This window comes from Callospermophilus lateralis, chromosome 3 (assembly GCF_048772815.1).
Source record: "Callospermophilus lateralis isolate mCalLat2 chromosome 3, mCalLat2.hap1, whole genome shotgun sequence".
In the NCBI taxonomy this organism is placed as follows: domain Eukaryota; kingdom Metazoa; phylum Chordata; class Mammalia; order Rodentia; family Sciuridae; genus Callospermophilus; species Callospermophilus lateralis.
This window is the reverse complement of record NC_135307.1, coordinates 4,540,730-4,567,141: the sequence shown is the minus strand read 5'-3', so window position 1 is coordinate 4,567,141 and position 26,412 is coordinate 4,540,730. Positions and strand designations below refer to the sequence as shown.

At 54.1% G+C, this 26,412-nt stretch overlaps 2 protein-coding genes and 1 non-coding gene across 11 annotated transcripts in view; 2 read left to right on the top strand and 1 right to left on the bottom strand.

Moving 5' to 3' along the window:
- Tecpr2 (tectonin beta-propeller repeat containing 2) overlaps positions 1 to 16,263 on the top strand; it is a 79,084-nt gene extending 62,821 nt beyond the window's left edge. Inside the window, exons 18-20 of one of the 3 annotated variants that reach the window (XM_076849596.2) lie at positions 13,257 to 13,398; positions 14,048 to 14,197; positions 14,488 to 16,263. In XM_076849596.2, the coding sequence (XP_076705711.1) occupies positions 13,257 to 13,398; positions 14,048 to 14,197; positions 14,488 to 14,642 (447 nt within the window). In that variant the 3' untranslated portion in view covers positions 14,643 to 16,263. Of the gene's footprint in view, positions 1 to 1,031; positions 1,373 to 4,478; positions 8,886 to 13,256; positions 13,399 to 14,047; positions 14,198 to 14,487 lie in introns of those variants that run through there. The other 2 variants (XM_076849600.2, XM_076849598.1) reach the window with 2 other exon arrangements.
- Positions 602 to 25,674, bottom strand: Ankrd9 (ankyrin repeat domain 9). Of its 7 annotated transcripts, none has more exons than XM_076849606.2 (5): positions 25,449 to 25,674; positions 24,473 to 24,659; positions 23,127 to 23,964; positions 9,183 to 9,247; positions 602 to 1,537 (listed from the first exon to the last, which is right to left on the bottom strand). In XM_076849606.2, exons 3-5 carry the CDS (start codon positions 23,923 to 23,925, stop codon positions 1,529 to 1,531), a joined length of 873 nt encoding a protein of 290 aa, XP_076705721.2. In that variant the 5' UTR covers positions 23,926 to 23,964; positions 24,473 to 24,659; positions 25,449 to 25,674; the 3' UTR covers positions 602 to 1,528. The 7 variants fall into 7 exon arrangements, 5 of the variants coding, with proteins under 5 accessions (XP_076705721.2, XP_076705720.2, XP_076705722.2 ...); XR_013090723.2 differs by lacking the exon at positions 602 to 1,537 and adding an exon at positions 17,055 to 17,245 and having other exon boundaries at positions 9,204 to 9,247; XR_013090722.2 differs by lacking the exons at positions 602 to 1,537; positions 9,183 to 9,247 and adding exons at positions 11,891 to 14,615; positions 17,055 to 17,245.
- On the top strand, positions 8,862 to 8,988 carry LOC143396175 (small nucleolar RNA SNORA11). The gene has a single exon (XR_013091047.1). It is a non-coding gene; the product is annotated as a small nucleolar RNA SNORA11 (small nucleolar RNA).
- Positions 25,675 to 26,412: the final 738 nt, after the last annotated feature.

Genomic DNA, 26,412 nt, shown 5'->3' with positions numbered 1-26,412 from the left:
CCCTTTCTTTTATTCGAGATAGGATCTTACCATGTTGCCAGACTGGCCTTGAATTCCTAGGATCACATGCTCCTCCCACCTCAGCCTTTCCAGTAGCTGGGACCACAGACCTATACCACACTCGGCAAAGGACCCAGATTTTATGGTCAGTGTGCAGCCTTTCTGCTCCAGCATATCCCTCTGACCTCCTTGCCGTAAAACCCTGAATCCCTGCAGGTCTCCCTCTCCCCTGCACCTCCACAGAGAATCTTAGCACTAACAGGAGACCTTGGAAGACAATCGACTAGCCACCTCTTTCTGTAGGTGAGGATCCTGGTTGTGCCAGCAGTCCTCAACCCTCATCCTGGAGGCCCACATTGCTGGTGGTCAGGGGCTCAAGAGCAGCCCCATCTGGGGACACGTAGAGGCTACAGTGGAGACACATAAACCTTTGACTAGATTTTTTTTTTTTAGAGAGAGAATTTTTTTTTTAATATTTATTTTTTAGTTCTTGGCAGACACAACATCTCTGTATGTGTTGCTGAGGATCGAACCCGGGCCGCACGCATTCCAGGCAAGCGCGCTACCACTTGGGCCACATCCCCAGCCCCATTGACTAGATTTAAAGAACTCCTGGTCCATGTGTTTGTGGAGCTGGGAGTACCAGGGAACTTGCCGGGGCAAGAGTGCCACCAGGGTCTACAGATAGCCAGAACGCCTTTCCAAGGGCTGTATTGGTAGGATGGCAGGCCAGAGTGTGTTCCAAGCAGAAGGAGCATGAGACACAGTCTTGGCCTGGAAGATACCCTGGCCCAGGAACAGGCGGGGCACCCAATAGGAGGCTTGGCACTGTCATCTTGATACCCATTCAGGGACACTGGAAACTCAAAGCCAGGCTGAATGGCCTGGTCACACCGTTTGTAAGGAAGGAAGGAGCTTCGAGCCTGTGACGGGTTTCCTGGGGACCCCCTGTGTGGCTGTTGGAGAAGACATCTGCTGGACATGGAAAGGGCAGGAGCCATAGAGCTGAAGAAACACTTGTGAAATTGCAGGGACAGGGCCAACGCCAGCCAACTGAGAAGGGACGCACGAGGGCTCCAGGAGAGCAGTGAGCCAGCCGAGTGTCAGCAGGTTGGATCAGGCACCTGCAGACCTCTAGGCAGGGTTGTCCACCGATGGACCAACGTTCATGAGAGTCAGGCTGAAGGTCCAGAAAGGTAAGTGTGGTCAGATCTCTGTGCCAGCAGGCACACTGGTCCAGGAAGAGCAGAGGTCCACAGAGAATCCTGAAGGGCCACAGGGCTTTGGGCCTGGGCCCAGGAAAGGAAGCCAAGGCAGAGTGCATGGCGGATGGTAGGAGGAAAGTGGGAAGCCAGTTGTGAGGCTGGGGCATGGGTGGCCATGCGGTGCTCCTGCCTGTGACATGGCTGGGCAGGGCCCCTGGATGTCGCCATCTGGAGGTTACCCTGTTTTAGTTAAGTCCCCAGGGGATTGGACTGGAACAGTGAGGGCCAGAGTTCTGGAGCTACAGCGAAGACTCTTCCGCTGACTAGCAGTGCTGTGGAGAGGAGATGGCAAAATTAGGTTTGGTAATATATTTTTTTTAACCCAGTATATCCAAAAAGTTACCATTTCAACTTGTAATCACAGTAGTTTAAAAAACCAAGGAAGGGCTAGGAGTACAACTTAGTGGTGGAACACTGGCCTGGCATGCACGAGGCCTTGGGTTCATTTCTCAACACCAAAAACAAAAAAACTGCCAGAGCCTTTCCCTGTTGGTGCTGAATCTTTGAAATGTGCCATGTGTTTTGCGCAGACAATGCAGCTCTGCTGGGTGGCCTGGGTATGCTCAGGGGGGTCTCTGTGGCTGGTGCTACTATCCCAGACCAGGCAGCCTTGGGTGCTGGCTGGAGGTAGGCACCAGCTGCCCTAGTAGGCATGGGTGGCTTAGGAGCTCAGAGGTGTTGAGTCTGAGTGCTGCAAGAGCCCGGCTCTTGGCCACTCACTATCCTTGTTGGCTTTCTCTTTAATGACAGATTTCAGATGATGCAGAGGTGCCTAGCCTGTGGTTTGGGAGGTCTGCCTGGCCTACTAGTGAACAGCAGTGTTTGAGCAGTGCCGGGTCAGTACGGGGGTCAGGTTGGACCAGTAGTGAGGCTCAACACCTGTGTGCCGAGCAGGAGCCCCAGCTGTAGGGCTGGCTGCCCAAAATGCAAGACTGGGGCTTCTCCACTTAGGAAGCAGAAGGGGGCAGGCATGTCCCTAAAATGTCCACCAACACCTGTTGGGAGATGTGTATGTCAGGTCACAGCCAGAAGCAGGAAGGGCAGAGAAGGAGGATGGGAAACTAGATCCCAAACAAGCAGCCATTTGGGGCCCAAAGCCTGTGGCAGGGGAGATAACTGTGGAGTGGAGGGAGCACAGGCTGCAATGCCAGACAGCCCTGGTCCATGGCCTCGACTTAGCCTCTCTGACCTTCCATCTTTAGTTCTGTGACGGAGGGACTATGGTTGGGATTGGGATGGTAATAAAAACAGATGAGCCAAAGAAAAAGAAATACAACAACACAGTTGTATCTCATAGTCATTGTCCTGAGAGAAAAAAGCCATGTCTCCGGACTCTTGCAGCACTCAGACTCAACGCCTCTGAAATTCTAAAACAGCAAAACAGAATGTATCATTGGTGGAAATCAGATCCATTGTCACCCAGTAGGGAAATGATTGGCAAGGGGCAAGAGGCATTTCTAGAGGGAGTTCCTGAAAGCTCAGGCAATGGCTGCCTGAGAGTTGCACATTTATTGCATGCAAATTTTATCTCAGGAAAACATATTAAACAAATACCAGGCTCTGGTTAATGACTTCCGTGTTGGAGTAATTAGGGAGAGAAGGATGCTGATGTCTGCAGTCTGTTTTGAGGTGCATCTAAAAAGGACTGTGGATTGGTGGATGGGTAAACAGATGAGGATGTACACGACAATCAAGTGCAACAAGCTCAGAGGCCCTCACCTGTGATCCCAGCTACTCCAGAGGCTGAGGCGGGAGGATCATAATTTCAAGCCTGCCAGGGCAACTTAGCAAGACCCCATTTTAAAATAAAAAAGGCTGGAACCAAAAAAAGAAGAGGAGGAGGAGGAAGAGGAAGGATGATGGTGATGATGAGTGACTCAAAGAGGGGGCAGCAGACTGGGGGAACAACCAGGAGGAAACACCCAGGGTCCTGCTCCAGTATCTGTGGTCTCCATGGTCTCACCCCTTGGTGACTGGACCAGTTGTCTATACGTGTGGCTCGGTGCCATGTCGTTGCAGTCGGAGTCCAACAGTTACATTGTCAGTGGTTCTACAGGGTATGCTGTGCTCCCTGCCCTGGAGAGCTGCTCTCCATTTGTATCTCTGGGTAGCTGCTGCAGGGGCACCTTTTTGTCCTTCCCCCGGGGTTTTTAGTTGACTCCACTGGCAGAAGAGAACACAAGGCTCTTACACCCCTCATCCCCAGTCCTGCCCGTGCACCCTGTGACAGGAGGGAAGGATGAACCACACTGATGGCTGCTTGCCTGTGCCGAGTCTGCTTTCCTGGACTTGATGGCCCTCTCTGTTGCTCTTCCATCTTCAGCCCCAGACCTCTGCCTCAACACATTTGGACACCCCAGGTGGTCTGTTTTTTGTTGCTGAAATCTCTCCTGGATCCCATCGGCAGGCTACAATCTGGCCTGGTCACCCTCTGCCCCACCTCCTTCTTGATGGAGCCCTGTCTCCATCAAGGGGGTGCCTCTGTTTTGGGGGGTATCCTCCTCTTTGTTCCAGAGGAGAGGCTCACAGGAAGTAACTTTTGGAAATACCGACATCTTTCATTGACCTTCACCCTCAACCTGGCTGATTATACCAGGTTGGTGTCAGTTTCCATTAGAATTTTGAAAGACTTCCCCATCAAGCCCTTGCTACCAAGAAGACTGACACTGTTCTGACCCCTGATTCCTGGTATTGGACCTGTTCTTGCTCTCTGTAGTTGCTAGCTCTCTTTGTTCCTGGTGTGCCTTAACGAGGACCTGTTTCCATCCGTGTGCTGGGCCCACCTCGAACAGCCTGTCTGTCCCACCTCTCTGTCCCCTCTGTTGGGTTCGCTCTCACTGGGATTCTTCCTTGCTGGTGTGGGCTTCCCAAACTGCCTGCACTCTCCATAGCTTTTCCCTCCTATTTTTCATCTCATGCTTTTGTCCACTTTCTCAGTGGTATCTTCCTTGTTATTTTTCCAGCCTTTCTTTTTTTTTTTTTTTTTTTTTTAAGTTGTCAATGAGCCTTTATTTTATTATATGTGGTGCCGAGGATCAAACCCAGTGCCTCCCCCATGCCAGACAAGCGCTCTGCCACTGAGCCACAGCCCAGCCTCTCCTGCAGCCTTCTGTCAGGTCATTTCCATGATCACACTTCAGTTCCTGTTATTGTTTCATGATTGTAAAGTCCTCTCTTTTGTCTGAGGATGTTTTCTTTCTTTGTTCTTTTTAGGGATAATGACAGAGCGTGTACTTGACTCGGAGTCTAACTCATCGTGGGTAGGCTGCATTCTGTGGTTGCACGTGATATGGTGCTTGCTGGCCGAGCATTCCTGTAGGAACGTGGGACCTGAGGAGTTTTTAAAGTTTCTTCTCCCCTCCTGATTTCCTTGTCCCCCATCACACCTGCTTTGTCTCTTCTTAGTCTTTTTCATGGCAGACACTGACTCTCTTTAGATGTTGTCGATCCTTGATTGTAAGAGTGAGGCACAAAAGGGCTAAGCTCTGCAGCAGAGGGCTTTTAGCATGCAGAACAACCTATCCTAAGAAACACTGCCTCCTCCAGGATGTTGGGCTCTGGTCTGGAAGGTGGCAGTTCCTAGAAGAGGACATGAGTGCTCCTCCCTGCGGCAGTCCCCTCCTCTCTCACTTTTGCTTTTGCTTTTTTTTTTTTCCCCCAGCACTGAGGATGGAACCCAGGGCCTCTCAAGCACTCTGCCCCACCTAGCTGCACCCCAGCCTTTTGTAATTTTAATCTTGAGACACGTTTCACTAGTTGCCCAGGCTGCCCTGGAACTTGTGATTCCCTGCCTCAGCCTCCTATGGGGCTGGGATGACAGGTGAGCACCAGTGGCTCCTTCATCAATCTTGAGTGACTCATACCCAGTGGGTAAAATGAAGACCCAGAGAGGCATGTATGTGCCCCAATGAAGCTGCCAGAACGTGGGCTGGGGTAATGTGGTTAATGCGTGCCTCGCAGGTGTGAAGCCCTGAGTTCCATCCCCATCACCACCCAAAAAATAAATAAATAAATAAAGCTGCAAGAACTGGAATGACACCAGAGTCCCTTGCTGACCTTATGACCTTAGAGAAGCTGAGTTCATCGGTCACCTTCAGGACCTTTCCCTTCTGGGCTTCACTTATCTGGTAGGCCAGCTAAAGCGTGCCTGGTGAGCACACAGGGAGCAGAGTCTCAGGCTGGGATTTGTCAGCATCTGCCACGTGGCACGTCACCCCAGTGGTGTCTGGAGCTGAACAGAGGTGGCCATTGGCTTTGCAGCCCCTGCTGGGCGGGAGGCCTGCCTGGGGGTTGTCCTCTAGCACATTCCCTGCAGTCAGCAGATGCATTTTCTTGCTGGGTTCTGGAGTCACATGTAGGACCAAATGTGAAGGCCTGGGCACACACTTTGACTGACCTTAATATAAGGCTGTTCATGCTGGTAACTGGTTTTCAAGCTTATCCAAACTAGGAGGAATAGACCAGAAGCAGGAAAAGGATCTGCTATAGGGAAAACACAGAAGGACTAAAAAGACCAAATAAGGGGCTGGGCTGGGGTTCAGCGGCAGAGGCGCAAGTGCGAGGTCCTGGGTTTGATCCTCAGCACCACGTAAAACTAAATAAGTAAAATAAAGATATTGTGTCCAACTACAACTAAAAAATAAATCTTAAAAAAAATTAAAAAGACCAAATAAAAGAAAGTATAACTACCACAGGGACCACTAACAAAGGACCCCACAAACCTACACTCCTTAGTAGCTCCTGAGATGATAGCATCAGGGTGAGACCCTGAACTCCAAAGGAAAATAAAGTTCAGTATTTCACTTTTTTTGAGGGGGGGGGGTGCTGGGAATTGAACCCAGGAGTGCTTTACCACTGAGCCACATCTCCAGTCCTTTCTAAGACAGTGTCTCACTAAGTTGCTAAGGCTCACACTTGCAGGCCTCCTGCCGCAGCCTCCCAAGTCTCTGGGATAACAGGGGTGTGCCACTGTTCCTGGTTGTGTCCACACATTGTAAGTGGATTAAAGGATAGAAAAGAAAGGGAGGGAGGGAGATAACATTACAGAGAAAAGAAAAGGCAGCCCAGGGGGCTCCACCTACCACTTGCCAGGCATAGCCGTCTGGACTGGGGGTCCTTCCAGCTAGGGTCTTCCCAGTGTGGCTTATGCTGCTGCTTGGAAGCTTGCTGGCCAGTGACTTGGTGCTGTTGCCACTCACCTCTGAACTTGTCTGCGTCCTCAAAGTGATCTAGATAAACTTAACCTTTGGCTGTGAACTTCTCACCGGTTCCTTTGTTCCACCTGAGTTAACTCACATTCTGGCTGGGGGAAATGTGTGTAGGGGTGTGCCTGTTTGTGTGTGCATGCATGTTTGTGAGGGATTGTGTTTTGTGCTACTGTGTGTGTACACACACGTGTTGAAGCGCCTCGTGATAAAGATTTATCCTGTTAGAAATTCGAAGAACTCTGGCTCCAGCCCACACGTTTGAGCTCCAGGCTCACTCTGACCAGGGCAGGTCCTATCGCCTCTCAGCATCCTTTTTATCAGTTCTCTCCTGTGAGAGAGTTGGGCTTCACTGTCACCTGGGTTCCTTTTGGCCCAATATTTGTGAGCCCTAAATCACAGAAGAGCCAGCCTGTTAGTAAGAGATCGTTTCCTCTCCAGCCTAGAGTTAATTTAACTGTCCTCCCTTTTCAAAGTATTGTTGGGGTCTCAGTCATGCTGTCCTCTGGTTGCTAATTCATTAAGCTGTAGGAGCAGTGGAAATGCAGAGCGTGGTCCCATTCTTGGAGCAGGAGATACCCAGGCCCAGGGGATCACTGGCCCTAGGAAGGAGCCTGTTGGGAGCCACTGGGGCTGGCAGGTAGGCAGATGCATGCTGGTGCCCATGATCAAGGCAGCCCCCCAGGGAGGAGCCCGAAGCCCTCCTGCTGACACACCATGAGGGGCCAGGGCTACGTGAGGCCTTGGATCAGGCAGCATAGCCCTGCCTGTGGTGCCTGTGGTCCAGTAGATGCCAGGGGAAATGGTCTCCAGTGAGAGCCACCAGCTGGGACCACATCCGATCATGCCTTGCCACCGTGCCTACTACAGAAAGGGGCAGCAGCAGCCGCTGGACAGTGTCTGTGGTGGGTAGAGTCCCCTCTCCTGGCAGGGAGTGCCAGGTTTTCCTGCACTGCTAGAGCTGGGTCACCACATACTGTCCACTGACTCACAGACAGGCTGGCCCTGTCCAGGGTGGACCATCTCCTCATGGCTCCCCTTGTCCAAATGAAGCGCCTGACACTCAGACAAACTCCTAGACCGGAGAACCATTTCTGTGGCCCAGGCTGCTGCATGCACCTGCAACAGGGCCCTTCCCACAGCTCTGTAGAGTCAAGGGCACACTCGGCCCTTCACTCTGCGCCCAGTCAAGATCACAGAGGTTCCAATTGAAGACTCTGAATAATGGAAAAGAGCAGTGTCATGTCCTAGACCTTGGTGGCTCAGGAGAAGGGATGTCTGCTCTGCTTCCTCCTAACTGGCACCCCTCCTGGAGCCTTGCTGCTAGGGAGCATGGGGCAGCTTCCTGTGTCCCCACAAAGACAGTCTTATTTAAAGGCAGCTTTACAGCTACCAGCAGCCCCTTGATCTGTGAACATCTAAGTAGTTGATGGCTATAATTAAATCATTCAGCACGCCCAGAAAGAGGACTTGGCTCCCTCCCACCCGCCCTGTAACCTATCTTTAAAGCATACTTAAAAAACACAAGCCCAGGCGTGCGTGGGCCTGTGTCTGTCCTACCCTCTCCCACTTTCCCTCCTCCCCCTTTTCTCAGCTTACCACACTAGACACGGTTCTTAAACCCCTTGTTTGCTCCATTTTGTAAGTTGTGTTCTTTATTCCTTGCATTTCTGAGTTTTTTAATATGAATAAGCAAAATTTTAGTTGCTTTTTTTGTTGTTTGTTTTGATACTGGGGATTGATCCCAGAGGTGCTTTACCATTTACCACTGAGCCATACCCCCAGCCCTTTTTATTTTTTATTTTGAGACAGGGTCTTGCTAAATTACTTAAGACCTTGCTTTGTTGCTGAGGCTGGCCTGGAACTTGAGATCCTCCTGGCCCAGCCTCCGGAGTCACTGGGATTACAGGTGTATACCACCATGCTGAGCATGCTTGCTTTTTCTTTAATTGAAATTTTGTCTCCTTTGGGACAGTGAAAAGACTCTGAAGGGGCTGAGGTTGTGGCTCAGTGGTAGAGTGCTTGCCTAGCCCTGGGTTCGATCCTCAGCACCACATAGAAATAAATAAATAAAATAAAGGTATTGGGGGTGGGGTTGTGGCTCAGTGGTCCGGTGCTCGCCTAGCATGCACAAGGCTCTGGGTTTGATTCTCAGCACCACCTACAACTTAAAAATAAGTATTTTAAAATAAAATAAAGGCATTGTGTTCAACTACAACTAAAAATAAATATTAAAAAAGGGCTCTGAAACCAGATAGTATTGATGATTATGCAATTTGTGAATGTACTTGATGTCACTAATAGCAGAATTTGTATTGTGTGCATTTTACCACGATTTATAAAAAAAATTGAGATGATTATAGATTCATGTGCATTTGTAAGGAATAATAAAAGGGTGTGCTCGGAGCAAGGGGCCTGAAGAATATTCCTCTGTTTACAACAACCCAACAGGGATCTGGGGTCTTTGTAAGGAAGGGCACAGAACTTATGGCTTCCCTACCAGTAAATGCCCCACATGTGCATCCCTGCATCTCCATATGTGGTTTCTACACAGGATCAGTAGGACAGGGCTCAATATTTTGGGGAAAACTGTAGTATTTAGCGGGGGAGGTGGCCACCTAGAGCCTATCCAGTTTATACATGGGAGATCCTAGAAATAAAGACTTTGAATCTTTAGGAAAAAAAAAAAGCCAGCTCGGTGGCTCACACCTACAATCCCGGCAACTTGGGCAGGAGATACAGCTCGGTGGTCGAGTGTCCTGGATGTAGTCCCCAGTCCTGCAAAACATATAGAAAGAAATAATAGAAGTCCCAAGAACCCCTGGTGGTAACTGCACAACCATGGCTCATCTGCCTTTTCTTTCTTTTTTTTAGTTGTAGCAAAATAAGCTTTTTTTTCCCACCCCCATACCAGGATTGAATTCAGGGCACTTGACCACTGAGCCACCTCCCCAGCCCTATTTTGTTTTTTACTTAAAAGAGACAGGGTCTCACTGAGTTGCTTAGCGCCTTGCTTTTACTGAGGCTGGCTTTGAACTTGCAATCCTCCTGCTTTAGCCTCCCAAGCTGCTGGGATTACAGGTGTGCACCACTACGCTGGCTAAAATACACATTTTTAAAATTATTGCACAAGAAAAAGTGAGGCACCTGGACATTGGCCATGCGTTGGTGGTTGCCGGTAGCCTCAGTTCCTCCTCAGCATCAAGATCAACCCTGGGCTTGTCACTGAGTGGACAGAGGGAACAGACATGGCCTCTGCCCTCAGGGAGCTTGTGGTGACATGGGGGTCCCCACTGCAGGCTGGGAAGGTGATGTGGTAGAGTCATGAACGTGGGTAGAAGCTTGCCAGGTGACCATGGGAATATGCAGGGCACATGTGCCAGGATGGCACAATAGGCCACAGAAGGCCCTCAGCATGGGGCTGCCCCAAGCCAGGAGTTCTGTGCGTTCTGTTGGCAGGGAGATTAGGAGCACTGCAGCAGCAAGGCATGCTGTCCCCTGTGTCCTAGCAGGGCTGGCAAGGAGAAGGAGGGCAGGCCATGGGAGGGAGGCTGGGGCAACTTATTTCAGAGCCCTTTGAGAGGGGATGGAGAGGAAGAGAAGGGGCATCTGGCCTGGGTCTGCCTGATCATGGGGGACGTCCCCTGCCACCTCCTGCTGTCCTTCCAGTGCCTCCCGCAGACAGTCCCACTTCCTTCTTTCCTGTCCTTCCCCTCCCCTGCATCACAGCCGTCCCTTCCCTCTGACCGGTTGTCCATGATACACTACCCAAAAGTCAGTGGCTTCCACCAACAGGCTCTTACGCTCCATCTGCATCTCTAGCTCAGGACAGGGGCGGAGCCAGCAGGAACTGCTCCTCTCTGCTCCAGTTCTGGGACCCTGGCAGGTCCTGGGGAGGTGGCTTCCTGGGACGCAGAGAGAGCCGGCTCCTCAGCCTCTCAGCCTCAGGCCTCATGGCAGCTCAGGCTGAAAGCTGGCCACCTCTGCCTGCTACTCAAGCCAGGCATGGCCCACCTGTACTGCTTCCCTTGTGGCCTGTTGGCCAAAGAAGGCGCAGCCCAGGTTCTAGGGAACAGGCCTCAGATTTGGTCTCTCCGTGGGGCTGAAGAATTCATAGCCACCCACAGCCTGTCGTGCCAGGTCCATAGGGGCCGAGGATGCTTTCAGTGTTTGTCCTCAAACCTGTGGGTTGGCTTTATCCCAAGCACACAGCACATCCTGAAGCCGTGGCTTGCTCTCCTTTCCCCAGGGTGGTGGTGTTCAGCATGGGCCAGGCATGTAGGCGGTGCTCAGGGTGCTTGGGGGCACTTCTGCAGACCTCTGTGCTGTTGGGCTGGCAATGCATCCTCATGTGGCCAGCCTCTCCCCTCCCTTTGCTGGAGCCCCTTCACTCTTTGTAGAATTGTAGCTGGACCTAGAACAACCCTCCCCCAATCTGCATCTCTTGACTCCAGGGCTAAACTGTAGAGTGAACAAAGTTGAGAGAATGGCCCTTGTGCAGTAGATCCTGGTCCAACCAGCACCTAGGGCCAGGAGTCAGGGCAGGCCAGGGTTCTCTGTGGCTCTGTCTATGGTCCAGGGGCATTCTGTCACCAAAATAGAGCAGTGACATGTGTGGCATATAGTTATCCTTTGACCTTGCCAGTGCATTTGGGGGTTGACCTTTGAAGGTGACTGGGTCCAGGGCTGCTCTGGTGTATGCCCACCTCCAATCTGACCCACGGGGACTGGTTTGGTAGCATGGGCAGTAAGGACCCACAGCATAAGCACCGCAGTCCTCCTCAGCCTTCCCTCCTTCCCACCACCCCACAGCAGCCCTGTGTCCTCCAGGCCTCAATCCTAGAGCCACCTCCTCACTAATGCCACTGCAAGGAGCTGCCCCCCCACCCACTCACTCTTTCCCCACTCTCAGGATCTGAGGTTGGTCTTTCCTCTCCTGCCCCGTGCCCCACTCCTGCCCCCCACACGCGGTGCCCCAGTGCCTGGTGTCTGTGGACCCAGAGAGCGCGTGGAGCAGCCTCAGCTTCCCTTGACATGGTTGCACATGGAGCCTGTGCTGGTGCCACTGTTACAAGGGACATCTGTTTCCTCTGTACTCTTTTGGATGGTCATAGTGTACATGTGACCTGAGCTGATGGGCATTCAGCCAAGAGGTGGCATCCCTGGGACATACTGGAGCAGGCTGATAGGGAGCCACCTGAACTGGTGTGAGCTCATCATAAGAGATCGACCTGGGTGGGAGAGGAGGCGGTGAGCTTCCTGTTCTGGGGGTGTGTCAGGAGTGGCCTGCAAGATGCCAAGCCACGCAGCAACCTCTGTCCCATCTCACTCTGAGACACCAAACCTGAGTTATTCAGAGAAACAAGAGGCAGGCGAGGCCAGTGCTGACACAGGCTCCTAGTGGTGACATGTCCACGTCCTTGAGATTCTGTCTGAATCCCCTGGGTCCCCGTTGGGACCAACCAGCCCTGGAGCTGAGGTGCAGGGGACTTGGTACCCCCCCATTCACTCACTCAACAGGAAAACCCCCATGAGGGCAGCCAGAGGGTGAGCACAAGTGCACCTTGATGGGCACAGGAGCAGGCGAGCCCCTGCCCTGGAGGTGCCCTGAGAGTGTCTGGCAGCTGGAGCCACTAGGGCTTTTTTAGTTTTTTAAGCTGTTGATAGACCTTTATTTATTTATTAATTGCTTATTTATATGCAATTAATTATATGCTGAGAATCGAACCCACAGCTTCACACATGCCAGACAAGTGCGCTACCACTGAGCCCCAGCCCCAGCCCTCCACCAGTGTTTTTTGTTTTGTTTTGTTTTTAGTTGTAGATGGACACAATACCTTTATTTATTTATTTTTATGTGGTGTTGAGGATCAAACCCAGGGCCTCACAGGTGCTAGGCGAGCGCTCTACCCCTGAGCCCCAGCCCCAGCCCTCCACCAGGGTCATGACAGCTTACTGGATGGAGCCGGGCAGTAGCTTGTGGTGTAACCATATTCACAACAGCCCCAGAGAGCGAAGTGCAGAGCAGGGACAACAGAGTCCAGGAAAGGAAGCATCGACAGTGGGGGATAGCCAGTCCCTCAGAGCTTTGGCAGCTCACCAGAACTGCCAGTGACCAGAGGCTTGGATCCTCCAGAGAGCTCTGCCCTCTCAAGCACAGAGGCTTTGTTCAGCCAAGGGTGGCATCCCTGGGTCATACTGGAGCTGGCTGGGTGGATAGTCCACTGAAGAGATTTATTCTTGTGCTATGAAAGTGGACCAGTAGATGTAAGGTTTGGGCCAAGGCTGCCTGAGGAGCAGGGGTCCCCGTATCCACCCAGGATCCAGCTCCTGCCTAGCTCTCCTCACTTGCCCGAGGGCAGAGACAGGAGGGCAGCTGGAGCAGGAGGAACCACTCTGCTGGTTGCCAGGGCTCCAGCTGCCTCTAACGGGGGTTCCCTCCTGCCTGCTGCCATGAGCAGGGCTGCCGGTGGCGCCATCCAGAGTACCCCCCCACCATGTGCCTCTCACATGGCTCCACCCTCCCTGACCTGAAGGCTCGGGCCAGCTGTAGAGGGACGTCCCTCTGGCCTGCCTGGCATTCTAGGATGGTTTGAGCCTCTGCTGCAAGAGCGGGCTAGCACGGTCCTCATCCACCTTGCTTCCCGAGGTTTGCTAACCTCCGCCCAGCCTGACATCAGGCCGCGTGCCTGTGATCATCCATGTGTCCTCAGTTCCCCACACCTCCCATCTTTCTCTTGTCACCCTTCTCCCTCCTTCCCTGAGAAAAGTCTCTTCCTGCTTCCAGCCAGCCGGGGTCACCTTGGTCAGCATTCATTCCAGTCCCAACGACCAGATGCTATGGGCCCTCGACAGCAGGTGGAACGTGCATGTCCGGACCGGGATCACCGAGGAGATGCCTGTGGGGACTGACTGGGAGCACGTGCCTGGTAGGAAGAAGCCATGAGACCATCCCAGTGTCCCACACGTGGCCACAGTCGTCAACCGGCATGTTTGTGGCTGCTGTCATGTGGGGCTGCCCAGCTGTCTGCAGGGCAGCCTCAGCTGCCCCACTTAGTGTTCTGTTTTGCCTCTGGTGTCCTGTTGGGCAGGTGACAGACAGGAATCTGCACCATACTCCATTCGCCAGGCATGACAACACACGCCTGTGATCTACTCAGGAGGCTGAGGCAGGAGGAGTGCAAGTTCAAGACCAGTCTAAGCAATTTAGCAAGATTCTGTCTCAGGATAAAAGATGATAAGGGCTGGGGATGCAACTCAGTGCTAGAGCACCCACAGTTCAATCTCATCGCCAAAATAAGGACGCACGCCCTCCTTGGCAGACCCAGGCCGCCTTCCTGGTGCTCTGGAAGCATGACAGCTTTCATACAGCCAGACCCTCTGTCCTTTGGCTTCAGGCGTTCATGGCTTGGCTAGCCCCACAGTGGGCATCCTTTCCCTTGGTGCCCAGTATGGAGCGGGCACTGTGTCCTGCAGGAAGTACTGGTAGACTAGGGCAGAACCCGGAAAGTGCCATGGTCAGGGAGGGGTGCCCCGTCCCGTGCTCAGGTGCTGAGCAGGATGCCTGGTTTCCCACAGGGCTGCAGGCCTGCCAGCTGGCACTGAGCACAAGGACCGTGTGGGCCCGCTGTCCAGATGGTGACCTGGCCCGGCGCTACGGCATCACAGACAAAAACCCTGCTGGGGACTACTGGAAGAAAATTCCCGGAAATGCATCCTGTTTCACAGGCAGGTGCCCAGGCAGGATCCTCGGGGTCATGTCAGAGGGGCTCTCAAAGAGGCTGCTCCCACCCGGCTCTGCACTCCCAAAGCCAGGATGGAGGGCGGGACGACTCAGGAGGGACTGAACACGTGGGCTCTCTCAGGCTTCTGGGCCAGCACAGGGTACTGTGCGCCCATTTTGAAGTTGAGAGAATGAAGCACAATTGGGGAAGTGGCTTTTCCAGGTCCCTGAGCTTACCTGTGCCCTTACCCCAGCCCTGTGATACAACAGCCTCTGCTTGCCTCTTGTCTTGCAGTGACCGCGTCCGATGAGCTGTGGGCAGTGGGCCCCCCAGGCTACCTCCTCCAGCGGCTGACTAAGACATTCAGCCATTCACATGGCACCCAGAAGAACAGTCAGGTGGCCACCACCCACCCTGAGGACCTGGAGGATGAATGGGAGGTCATCTGAAGGAACTCTGGGCAGCCACTCAGGAGGGAGGATGCCAAGGTTCTTCAGTGGACACTGCTGATTTCCAAGTCACTCACTCGTCAATGCCTCATCAATCCTGCCCAGACATGTCTGTTCTCGTGGACGCCCCACACCTGCCTTCATCTGTGTTGATTTCCATCTCATTCCAGCACCCAGCGCCTCAGCTGAGTGCCCGGAGCTGTTGCTATAGCAGCAGCACCTCTGACCTCTTGCCAAGGTCACCTCCAAGCAGGTGCAATGGCTGTGGCCCCATTGCATGCACTAGTTCCCTGTGCTGAGGTCAAATTCTCCACACTCCAGGTCCTGTTTATGGGAGACAACGTGGGGAACAGGGCAAGTCTGAACCAGGATCCAGGGACACCTGTAGCCAGCACAGGCAACAGGGCACCCGGACTGTGTCCACGTGAGTAGTCCTGGGCTCAGCGCAGCTACAGGTCAGTGCCCTCCAGCCTCTGGACATGCCTGGTGATGGTGTCCTCTTCCTCACAGGACCCCACTTCCTCCCTGAAAGGCAGGTTCCATTGCACACTGCCTGCTCCAGGAGGAACTTGGGGCCGTCCGTGTTGGGAAGAGGGCGCTGGCTGTGCCGGCTGAAGACACACACCGGCACACCACGCCTCACTGCTGCCTGCATGGCCAGCGGCAAACGCGCCTCACCAGACAGTGAGGGCTGCTGGGGGTCAGCTAGTGAGCGTCAGGCTCTGTCTCAGGCGGCCTGGCCCAGGAGTACCCTGGTCAGACGCAGGGGAGCTGAGCTGTGGTAGCTAGCTTAGAAATGTCCTTGGAGTGCTGTCAAATGCTGCTGGTGGATGTCACAAAGCCAGATATGTCCTTGGAGGACAGATCTCCTAGTTATTGCCTTTTTTGTTATATTACAAACCTGCATAAGATACCTCATTTGAAATCAAATCTTACAAATTTAGAAGAGAAGTGTATTTCTGGAGACAAAGGAGGGCCTTCTGTTCCTTCCAGAGGGTTAGCCTGAGCCTGTCCTGTCTTGGCTGGGGCTTCAGAGCAATGGCCATCCCCAGAATGTCCGTGACTGGCAGCCTGGCCTGGTGCCCGTAGGTGACACAGTGCCTGCTGTAGAGAGTTGCTGTGGCCTCCTCCTGGTGGTCTTTGTGGTCCGCAGGCATCTGAGTTTCAGGACGAGGCTGCTCCACCACGTGTCCACCCTGAGCCCGCCCCTGGCAGCTCCCAGCTGACTCTCGGCTGGCTGCTTCTACCCCACCTTGCCCAGGCTGAGGAGCCCCCACAGGCCTTGGGAAGGACCCCACGGCAGCCATGGAGAGGGAGGCTTTATTCAAATCTCAGCAGGAGATGCTGAAACCCACTTCACTTTTATAGAGCCCTTTTGTAAGAGTTTGGTGACTGTGGAGGCACCCCCAGGTGGGCTGCTCCTCTTCTGCATCTGTTGTGCCTTGCCGGCTCCGCCCGGATGGCAGCGCCCTCCTAAGCCCATGGGACCTTAGTGCAATTAAACCCAAGTCTAGTTGATACTTTTAGACTACTTTTAGCTTCTGTGCTTTGTACAGTTTTATTTCTGGTTTTAATTTTAGTTGTGCTTTGAGATCGTGCAATAAACTAGACTTTTTCCAAACCTGGTCAGGTCTGATGCTTGAGCCAGCAGAAGGCGCGCTTAGGTATTTACCAGGGATGTGCTGGGAGGTGCCCCAGCCCAGCCTCACTGGCAGGAGGGTGCTGCCTCCTGGCCTCGTGACCTGGTGGGTGTTGAAATGTGCACTAGCATGTCCAGGAGGTGTCACTGTGATGGCTGCTCCAGAGCAGGATGCACCCAAGGTGGCCTGGGAAGGATGGCCCTAAAGTGGGGTGGGGCACAGGGATTCCCCTCTTGGAGCCAGGAGCAGGTTGTGGGGTTTCCGTGACCCTGCCCTACTAGGAACTAACATCTGAAAAAAGACCACATCCAAGGTTCCAGGAAGCCACCTGAACAAGAAATGTCAGATCGGTGTCAAGAAACAGCCAGGCTTTAGAGACATCAGAGAAAACTTGAGTTAAAAGGAGACTTGTAGGGGCTGGGGTTGTGGGTCAGTGGTAGAACACTTGCCTAGCACGTGCAAGGCCCTGGGTTCGATCCTCAGGACCCCATAAAAATAAATAAAATAAAGGTATTGTGTCCAACTACAACTAAACAAATAAATATTTAAGAAAAAAAAAAAAAGGAGACTTGTTTCATGCTCCAGAACAGGAGACCAAACATGAAATTTCTCCTCAGAGAAATTTGCAGGTACAGCTCATTTTCAGTAAGTTTCCTCCACATAACCAAAGTGCCCACACGGCCCCATGATGGCCAGGTGTGCTGCTAGGAGCTCGCAGCCTTGCAGCCTCTATTAGCCCTGTGAGACTCGGGATTCCCGTTAACATGCTCACCTTCGTGTAGGGAGCTCAGGTGATTGATGCCACCTCCCAAATAGGTGAGAACTGCAGAGCAGTGACCAGAGCCCCAGGAGGGCTGGCATGTCAAGTATGGCACAGGCTGTCCAGATCCTCGGAGATGCAAGATGGAGGTGCTGCAGATGCGGGCAGAGGGGTTCACAGCTGATGTTGGCCACTGCTTAAGTCTGGCAAAATAATAGTAAGTAAGAAATGGAGGAAGTCTCTGTCTTCTGAATGGCTTCTGAATAGAAATCATGACAAGGCCACGAAAGAAAGTCCATGTACAGATTTGATTTCTTCAAAATGCAAAGTCTAAATCAAAAATCCTGCACAGGACTGGAGATGTGGCTCAGTGATACAGCATCTGCCTGACATGGATGAGACCCTGCGTTCAATCCTCAGAGCACAAACCCAGAACAGGAGACCAAACATGATGTGGAGCCAGCCAACCTGTTACACACCTCTCGTAAGTTAACGGGGAGCCAGGTGTGGTGGTCCACCCCTGTAATCCCAGCAACTCAGGAGACCGGGGCAGGGGCATTGCAGTTTGAGGCTTAACCTCAACAACTTGGCAAAGCCCTAAGCAACTTAGACCCCGTCTCAAAATGTGAAAAAGGGCCAGGGATGTGGCTCAGTGGTAAAACACCCCTGGGTTCAATCCCCAGCACCACAACAAACAAAAATCAAAGAGGGACGCAATGATAAGTAAGATCCTGAGGTGGAGTGTCTACCAAAGGCCTTGTCCAAACCCATGGGACAAACGCATCAGACACAAGCAGATGGAAAAGCACGTGTCAAAAGCACTCCCAAAGATGGGCTCGGTGGCATTCGCCTGTAATCCCAGCGGCTCAGGAGGCTGAGGCAAGAGGATCGTGAGTTCAAAGCCAGCCTCAGCAAAAGCGAGGCACTAAGCAACTCAGTGAAACCCTCTCTCTAAATCAAATACAAAATAGGGCTGGGGATGGGGCTCAGTGGTCAGTGCCCCTGTGTTCAATCCGCAGTACCTCCCCCGAAAAAAAAACACTGCCAAAGTCAGGCATGGTACCACCGGGCAAGGACCCAAACGTGTCACCATGAACTCACTTCTGGAAACCTCAAGAACACCAAGACATCCAACACCCATTCCTCATAGGGAAGTTCTGAAAGCAGCCTGCGTTGAGGAGGGCCAGGCCACCTAAGCGCAGGCCCGGCGAAGTGTGGTGCGTGCTGGCGAGCAGCCCTCCTCACTGTGTCGGTGAAATCCCCTGTGTAGGTGCGATGGTTTTAAAAAGGAGATGAGAAGAGGGAGGAAGGTGACAGCATTGTGGAATGGTGCTCACTCTCCAACCTTCTGGCCGACTTGCGGCTTTTCCCAATTCCAGGGGAGAAAGCTGGGGAAGAAACAGGTTCTATATGGGGACAAGAAATTGGTACAGTGGTTGCTTCTAAGCATATACCTTTTGTATCATTTGAATTTTGAGCCATGTAAATATTTTATTCCAAAAATAAATTTACATTTTAAAAATTCAGCTCTCTCTGGGCTGTGGTCAGCACGTGCCTAGCATGCGTGAAGCCCTGGGCTCAATTCTCAGCACCACATATAAATAAATAAAATAAAAGTCCATTGACAAATAAAGAAATATTAAAAGAAAAAATATTTTCTTTTTTTTTTATAAATTTACAGCCATTTTTTTTTTAAAGAGAGAGAGAGAGAATTTTAATATTTATTTTTTTTTAGTTATCAGCTGACACAACATCTTTGTTTGTATGTGGTGCTGAGGATCGAACCCGGGCGGCACACATGCCAGGTGAGCGCGCTACCGCTTGAGCCACATTCCCCAGCCCAGAAAAAATATTTTCAAAAAAATTCAGGGGCTGGGGATGTGGCTCAAGCGGTAGCACAGTTGCCTGGCATGCGAGCACCACAAAAATAAAATAAAGATGTTGTGTCCACCGAAATCTATTAAAAAATTCTCTCTCTCTAAAAGAAAAAAAAAGAAAAAAAATTCAGCTATCTCTAACATCAACTTTTTCTTGTGGGGAGGGAGTGAACTCCGGCACTCTACCACTGAGCCACATCCCAGCCCTATATTTTTTTTAGAAATAGATAGGGTCTCACTGAGTTGCTTAGCTTGCTGAGGCAAGCAGCTGAGATCACAGGCTTGTGCCACTGCACCTGGCTACTAACATTAACCCTTTACTGTATCAATGCTAGTTGAGTCAAATATTAAAAAAACCACCAAAGACTTCTTTAAAATCTTACTTACAGTTGGCACGTGCCTGTAATCCCAGCTGCTTTGGAGGATCACAAGTTTGAGGCTAGCTTCAGCAATTTAGCAAGGCCCTTAGCAACTTAATGAAGCCCTATCTCAAAATTAAAAAAAAAAACAAAACACAAGGGTTGGGAATATAGCTCAGTTGTAGAGTGCCCCTGGGTTAATCCCTCAGTACAAAATGATAAATAAATTGTAGCCAAGTGTAGCAATACACACTTATAATTCCAGTGACTCAGGAAGCTAAAGCAGGAGGATTATAAATTCAAAGCCAGCCTGCAAAATTGAGCAAAACCCTGTCTCATAAAGAACCGGGGCTGGGGTTGTGGCTCTCCTGCACTTGCCTTGTACATGTGAGGCACTGGGTTTGATTCTCAGCACTGCATATAAATAAATGAATAAAATAAAGGTCCATCAACATCTAAAAAAATATTTAAAAAAAAAAAAAAAGTAAAGAACTGGGATGCCGGGAGTAGAGTGACCCGCTCCTGTAATCCCAGTGGCTTGGGAGGCTGAGGCAGGAGGAACGGGAGTTCAAGACCAGCCTCAGCAACTTAGCAAGGCGGTAAGTAATTCAGTGAGACCCTTCTCCAAATAAAATACAAAAAGGAGCTGGGGATGTGGCTCAGTGGTTAAACACCCCTGAGTTCGATCTCCAGTACCAAAAAAAAAAAAAAAAAGTAAAGAATGGGGGATGTAGCTTTACCTTGGGTGTGGCAGGCGCTTTAGAGAACCCCTTGAGTTCAAACTCCATCACCACAAAAACAAAAAACAAACAAAATCCCATAAGTCATAAACAGGATAAGTCTGTCTACATAAAAGTTAAAACTTGTGTACAGCCAAAATAACCATATCACCTTCAAAAAAAAAAAAAAAAACATGCACCAAGTATGTGTCAAAGGGCTAATACCTTTAATACACAGTTCTGTTTTGTTTTTGTATTATTGGGGATTGAATTCTGGGGCACTCAACTACTGAGCTTCATTCCCAGTTCTTATTTTTGAGACAGGGACTCACCAAGTTGGCCAGACCAGCCTACAACTTTCCATCCTTCTTTAGCCTCCCAAGATGCTGAGATTAAGGCATGTGTCACTGCCCCTGGCTTGGTCCCTGAACTCTTAATGAGCTGGGTTCAGGGCTCTTGGAACATTGCTGGGCACTTGGTCATACATAGGGGGAGAAAGTAGTGACATTTAAGAAATAAATCAACCAATGTGCTTCATCACAGAGAATGAGGCTTGTCAGTCACCTGCCACGGACCTAGAGCAGGGCTGCCATATGCCAAGGCCTGGGCCTGGCTGGCTCTGACTCCCTCCAATCCTCTGGGTCTGTCCCAAGTCCTGCAAGCTCACTGCCAGGAATGACAGCAGTGACAGATGCACCAGGGTCCTCACAGCCCTTCCTGGGTGTGGCAAGCCAAACTCTGGGGCCCCCTTCGCTCTCCCAGCAGCAGGCACCAGATAACCTTATCTGCCAGCACCACGTGAAGTTCTCTGCTCCACTGCAGGGTGGAGGGCTGGGCCAGGCCGGCTGCTGAGCTGTGCCAGGGTCAGGCTCCACTTGGGTCTGTAGCCTCCTGTGACTCCCTGTGCCCTTGCCTCACCCACCCCAATCAGTGAACGCTAAGGTGTCCTTGCCTCTACCCACTTGCCCATGTGGGCACAGGGGTCAACCAGTCACTCAGCAATGATGTGGCTGTCCCACAACTACTGTTACCCCACAGAGTACCTGAAACAAACCACCCCCCGGAGCCCTAGACCCTGCCCTGCACCTTCCTGCAGCTGGGGATTCCTGCCCATAATTCCTCCAGATGGCAGGATCCCATACCTGCCTCCTCCTGGTTGTCCCAATGGGTTCTATAGAGGGACCCTCCCCTAGGCCAGGGGTCCAAAGGTTGTCACTAAAGGAGGGGAGGTACAGGGACATCTAGCCCTGGACAGACTGACCCCGGGGACAGCACCAGACAGGAGAGATGTGAAGTCTATACCCAATAGCTGTTCAGCTTTCTAGACAGAATGGCTGGGCTGACAGGCTCCCAAAAGCCTAACAGGCCCCACCCCAGCAATCCTGCAGTCTACTGCTGTCCTTCAAAGGAAGAAAGTGAAAGTCCTCTGCAATGGCATCCTTATTGTGAGAACCAGGGAGCCTGATGCCCTAGGCCTGGGGCTGGGCAGCTAGTATCCACTAAGTGCAGAGGTTCAAAGAGGCTGTTTAGCTGGTCCAGGGCACAACAGGAGGGGAGAAGACCCTCTCCAGTCTGGATCTGGGCTCAGAAGGTCATGTGCCCTCTTCATCTTTCCCTCTCCATTCCCACTAGGACAGTACACCACCCACCCCACACTCCTGCACAATGGGGGAACATCCTTTTCAGGGTTGGCGATAAGCTGAGATGGTCCAAAATCCCTTGAAGACAGGTGAGAAAACCAGGGCCCAGGACAGAGGTTTTGTCCAAGGTAACCCTGAAAGTGGGTATTTGATCTAGATCCCCAGGCAAGATCTGTTGTCCGGGCCTTCCCCGCCCTCCCTCCTGAAGCCCTGACCCTAGACTCTGCCACCTGGCAGGCAGGCTCCCCTCAGGAACACTGGGTGCAGAGCAGGCAGCAGGTGCCCTGGCAGGACATCACAGCCCTCCAGCCCATGCAGACCCAGCAGGATTCCCCAGCCAGTCAGCCTGGCCACCCTGCCTGGTCCTGAGGCTCCTCAGGAGTGGTACATCTTCTCAGTCAGTCCCCTCATCCTGCAGGATGGCAGCACACTCACACGGTAACAAATCTTCTTGGAGAAATCAGCTCTCCAGTCACGGGCAAGAAGCCCACCCCTCCATCATCATGGACACCATTTAATGCCCACTATGAGTGGGCCAGGGAGTCATCCCTGGGCCAAGAGGAAAACACACCTAACCCCAGGAGGGGATAAGAAGCTGGGGGCCCCAGGCCTGGGGCCTACCAGATACAATGGCCAAGCTGAGAAGCAGGAGCCCCAGGAAACTGTCTGCCAGTTGTGGGCAAAGAGCATAAGGTGGTGACAGAGTCAGAGCCAGGCCTGGGTGGGCCAGCTATCAGTGGGAGATACAGGAAGCCAGAGACACCCAAGGGGCTCATGGCTAGAGTGGGGTGGGGATACAGGAAGGCACATCCTGGGTCAGGCCTCTGCCAAGCTCCTGGCACAGCAGACTGCCCAGTCCTGCTTGTCCCCCCTCAACTGCAGGATCAGGTCCAGGCCCCACCAGAGAGTTTACTAGGAGAGCCTCCTCTCATAACTCCCCACTGGGCCTGTCCTCTTGGCCTCCAGGCCTCTGCACATTCCGTCCCCCTGCTTGCACAAGTCAGTCTCCTCCCCCTGTGCCTGCTCAATTCCTGCTCAGCTCAGCAGCTACCCTCTTTGGGACACTCCCAGCTCCAGATCTGAGTGGGAGGCTGGTCCTCACCCCTTTGCAGAGCTAGGCAATGAGGGGAGTATATGACCGGAGCCCCACTTGGGCAGGAACATGGGGAGCTGGGTCCAGCTGCACCCAGGAAACCTGGGAGCCTTGCCCCATGGCATGTGACAGATGAAGCAGATTCTCCTGTACAGAGATCAGTATATGTAAAGTGCAGGTACAATGCTCCAAAAAACAGTTTTGTCCCCAAATCCCGCACCCCCTGGGTCTAGCCCTTGCCAGTGAGGTCCAAGGGCTGCAGGAAGGGCGGCAGCGGCAGCTCATCCAGGGCCTCAGGGAAGCGGCCAGGAGAGATGGCGGTGACCAGCACCTGCATGGCACGTGCAAAGAGAGATGGCGGGGCCAGGCCTGCCAGCCATTGGAACTTGTCCTCACCCAGAAGCCGCTGCCAGCGCGGTTGGTCACCCAGCAGCTCCCGGCGGGCTGGGCCTGCGGCACCCGCAGGGGTGTACAGCGCCAGTAGGTCAAGCAGTAGCAGGCGGCGCTGGCGTGGCTCCCCAGACATAGTGTTGGCGGCAGTGGCGGAAGAGGCAGCCCCAGCGGCAGGGACGGAGCCTGCATCACGGCCCAACTGGCGCAGCAGCAGCTCCAGTGGTGTGAGGCCACCACCATCACGGAGGCCAGGCGAGGCGCCGTGGCCCAGAAGCAGGAAGAGGCACTCTGGGCGCGCCAGCTCACAGGCCACGTGCAGCGAAGTGCCACCACCCTCCACGCGGCTACAGCCACGTCTGTCCAGCAGGCGCGCGCGCTCCTCAGCTGGAAAGTCGCGCACAGTGCGCAGGATGCGCCGCAGGATGCCCACGCGGTTGTAGCGCACAGCCAGCGGCACGTGAGGCCCAGGCGCCGCACAGCAGCGGAAGCCCGCGCTGGGTGGCGCAAGTGCGCGCCGCGGGAAAGTGGCCAGCAGGTAATGTGCGTAAGCCTGGTGGTCGTGCACCAGCGCGTAGAGCAGCGCCTCCGAGGGCGAGTAGGCCGCGGCGCGCCCGCACTCATCCCAGTGGAAGGCCTCACTGGCGCGCATGTCCTCCAGGAGCCACACGGGAAGCAGGTCGCGCACCGCCTGGTAGAAGGCAAAAGACGACTTCCGGCATTGTTTCTGTGCCCGAGAGCGGGCTGCGCCAGCACCCTCAGGGCCACCGTCTGCACCGCCCCCAGGCCTTGCGTCCCAAGGCATGCTGGCAGCCTCAAGGCATGGGCCCCAGGACAGATCAACCTGCGGGCAAAGGGGTGCAGTGAGGAGAGGGCTCCGGCTTCATCACGACCCCCTGACGTGGGTTGTCCCATCTACCCCCATAGCCCCACTGGAGCCTTGAGCTTTCTGTCTGGGACTCTCCTACCTGCCTCCTGCCTCCTGCCTCAGCCTGGCCCCTGCAGTCATTGCCCCCACCTGTAGTCTCTCCTAGGCCCAGAACCACAGCCTGCTTTCTTGATCTGGCAGCACCTGATCTCCCTCCTTCAAAGTCCCCCCATCCCTCTCCAGCCCGGAAACTTGAGGAGGGGGGGGAAGAGCGCCTGTTCCCACCTCTGCCAGGTCCATCATCCCGAATAAAAAGCCAGGTAGCTGACAGGAAATCTCAGGCCCATATCTCAACCTGAGCCAAATCCATTTTCCGCCCCTAACTCCCCAGACGACTCCAATCCCACCTCTGCTTTGATCTTGCCCTCGGACCCCTTACCACTGTCAGGCCCCCTGCGCCTCTTCCCAGGCTGATCAGACCTACCTGGTTCCTGACACACGATCACCAGATCACCAGGTTCCGTGACTGTATTTCACCTTCCCTCAAGAAACCTCAGCTTCCTCATCTGTAGGAGAGGGAGTGGATTGTGGCCGGTTGTGGCTGGCTGTGAGCCCCAGCAGGGCGAGTGGGGGAGTGGCTCCGACCCTACATCTCCTCTGGGTCAGTGCCCCTGGGAGGAGGCAAAGGGTGAAGTCAACCTAGAGGCTGCACTTCAGTCCTGCAGTCCCTCCCCTCCAGTTCAGCCGCCGCCTTTCTTGATCTTCACACAGGATGCTGGTACTGCCACCCAATTACCAGCAGGGGACAAGCTTATCCAAGGTCAGTCACCAAGTCATGGTGGAAGCAGGACCAGAACCCAGGTCTCCTGCGTTCCAATTTGGGCTCATTCCAACATGGTGAGGACCCCAGCCTGAACTCTGACCCTGCCTCCAGTGCCCCAGCCCCTATCTGGGCCCTGCCCCCGGCCCCACCACCCTGGTGTCTTTGGGCAAGGGTGAGCCTTCGGTCAGGAGGGCCCTGGGGCAGCAGTCAGGCCACATCCACACACACTGGGTGGACCCCTCGCAGCAACTGGGCTACAGAGGTAGACACGGCGGGCTGGGCTGTGGCCATGCGCCCTCCTGGAGTCAGGCCCTCTGTGTCCCAGGTGCAATAAGTGGGCACGCGTGGGGCGCCGGGCGCGTTACGTAAAGTTCGGCCGCCCCACGTCACTGGGCAGAGTCACCGCCTCGGCTCCGCGACCGGGTTGGGCCCCAGGACAGCGCCGCGAGCCGGGCCACCCGCCAGCTCCTCCCCGCCCTTCCCAGCGGGCACGACCCGACCTCGGCCGCAGCGGGTCACCCCCACGAGCCCGGTGTCTGCCGGCCGGTGGCGGGCGCGGTGAGGGTTTCACCGTGGCGTGCCGGGCAGGGCGGGGACCGCCGCCCGAGTTGCTAGTCGCGGGCGCGGGGGGACTCACCGCGAGGGACGGTGGGCCGAGCGTCCCGGTCCCTGCTGCGGGCTGGAGCGCGCGCCGTCCCCGTCCGGCAGGCAGGCGGAGGTCCCAGCACGGACCGCACGGGGGAGCCGCCGCCGCCGCCGCCCGCGCCCGCCGCAACCGAGCTCTGGGTCGGGTAGCTGGGCGGCGGTACCGGCGCCGGCGACGGGCGGGCAGCGGGCGGCGCAGTGCGGCTCGGGCCGGCAGGACCGCGGGACTGCCCGCCGCCGCCATTGGCCCGCGCCGCGGGTCCCCGCCGCCGCCCATTGGCGGCCGCGCTGCACCATTGTTGCGTCACGGGCCGGAGGGCGGGGCGCAAAACCCGATCTGAGGAAAACTTCGGAGAAACTTGAGGGCGCGGGGGGCGGGGCCGGGGGCGGGGCTCAGGAACCCGGTTGCCCCCGAGGGACCGCCCGCGCCCGGCTGGGCACCTGGAGCCGCGCCCACGGGGCAAAGCCAGGTCGAGGCGCTGGTAGGCACCCCGGCGCCCTCCGTGTGAGGCTCTCCTCGTGGCTCCTCGAGTCAAGTTCCAAGACTCCTTTGACCTGACCCTCGCCGACCTTGGGAAAACCCCCTACGGTGTGGGCCTGGGGTGGAAGCTGTGCCCCAAGGATTCCCATCGCGTGCTGCCCGTCGTCGTGGGAGTCGTAGCACGGCGAGCTCCAGGCTCATCTCCCAGGGAAGGGTCGGACCGAGGGTGTGGATGGGTGGATGGAGGGAGATGTGTGTGGCACCTGCGTCTGCCCTCCCTGTCTAAACACACTTGATTTCACTTTATCACAACCACCAGCCGCCAAGAATTCCCTGCTCAGAGAGAGAGCGGTAGCCTGCAAGGAGAGCCAGAAGGGAAGACAGGTGTTTCCCTTGCTGTTCCTCAGACGCTTGTGAATTGGGCCCTGGCCCCCCAGCCTTCCCACCATGGGCCTGGGATTTGGGGTAATAGATT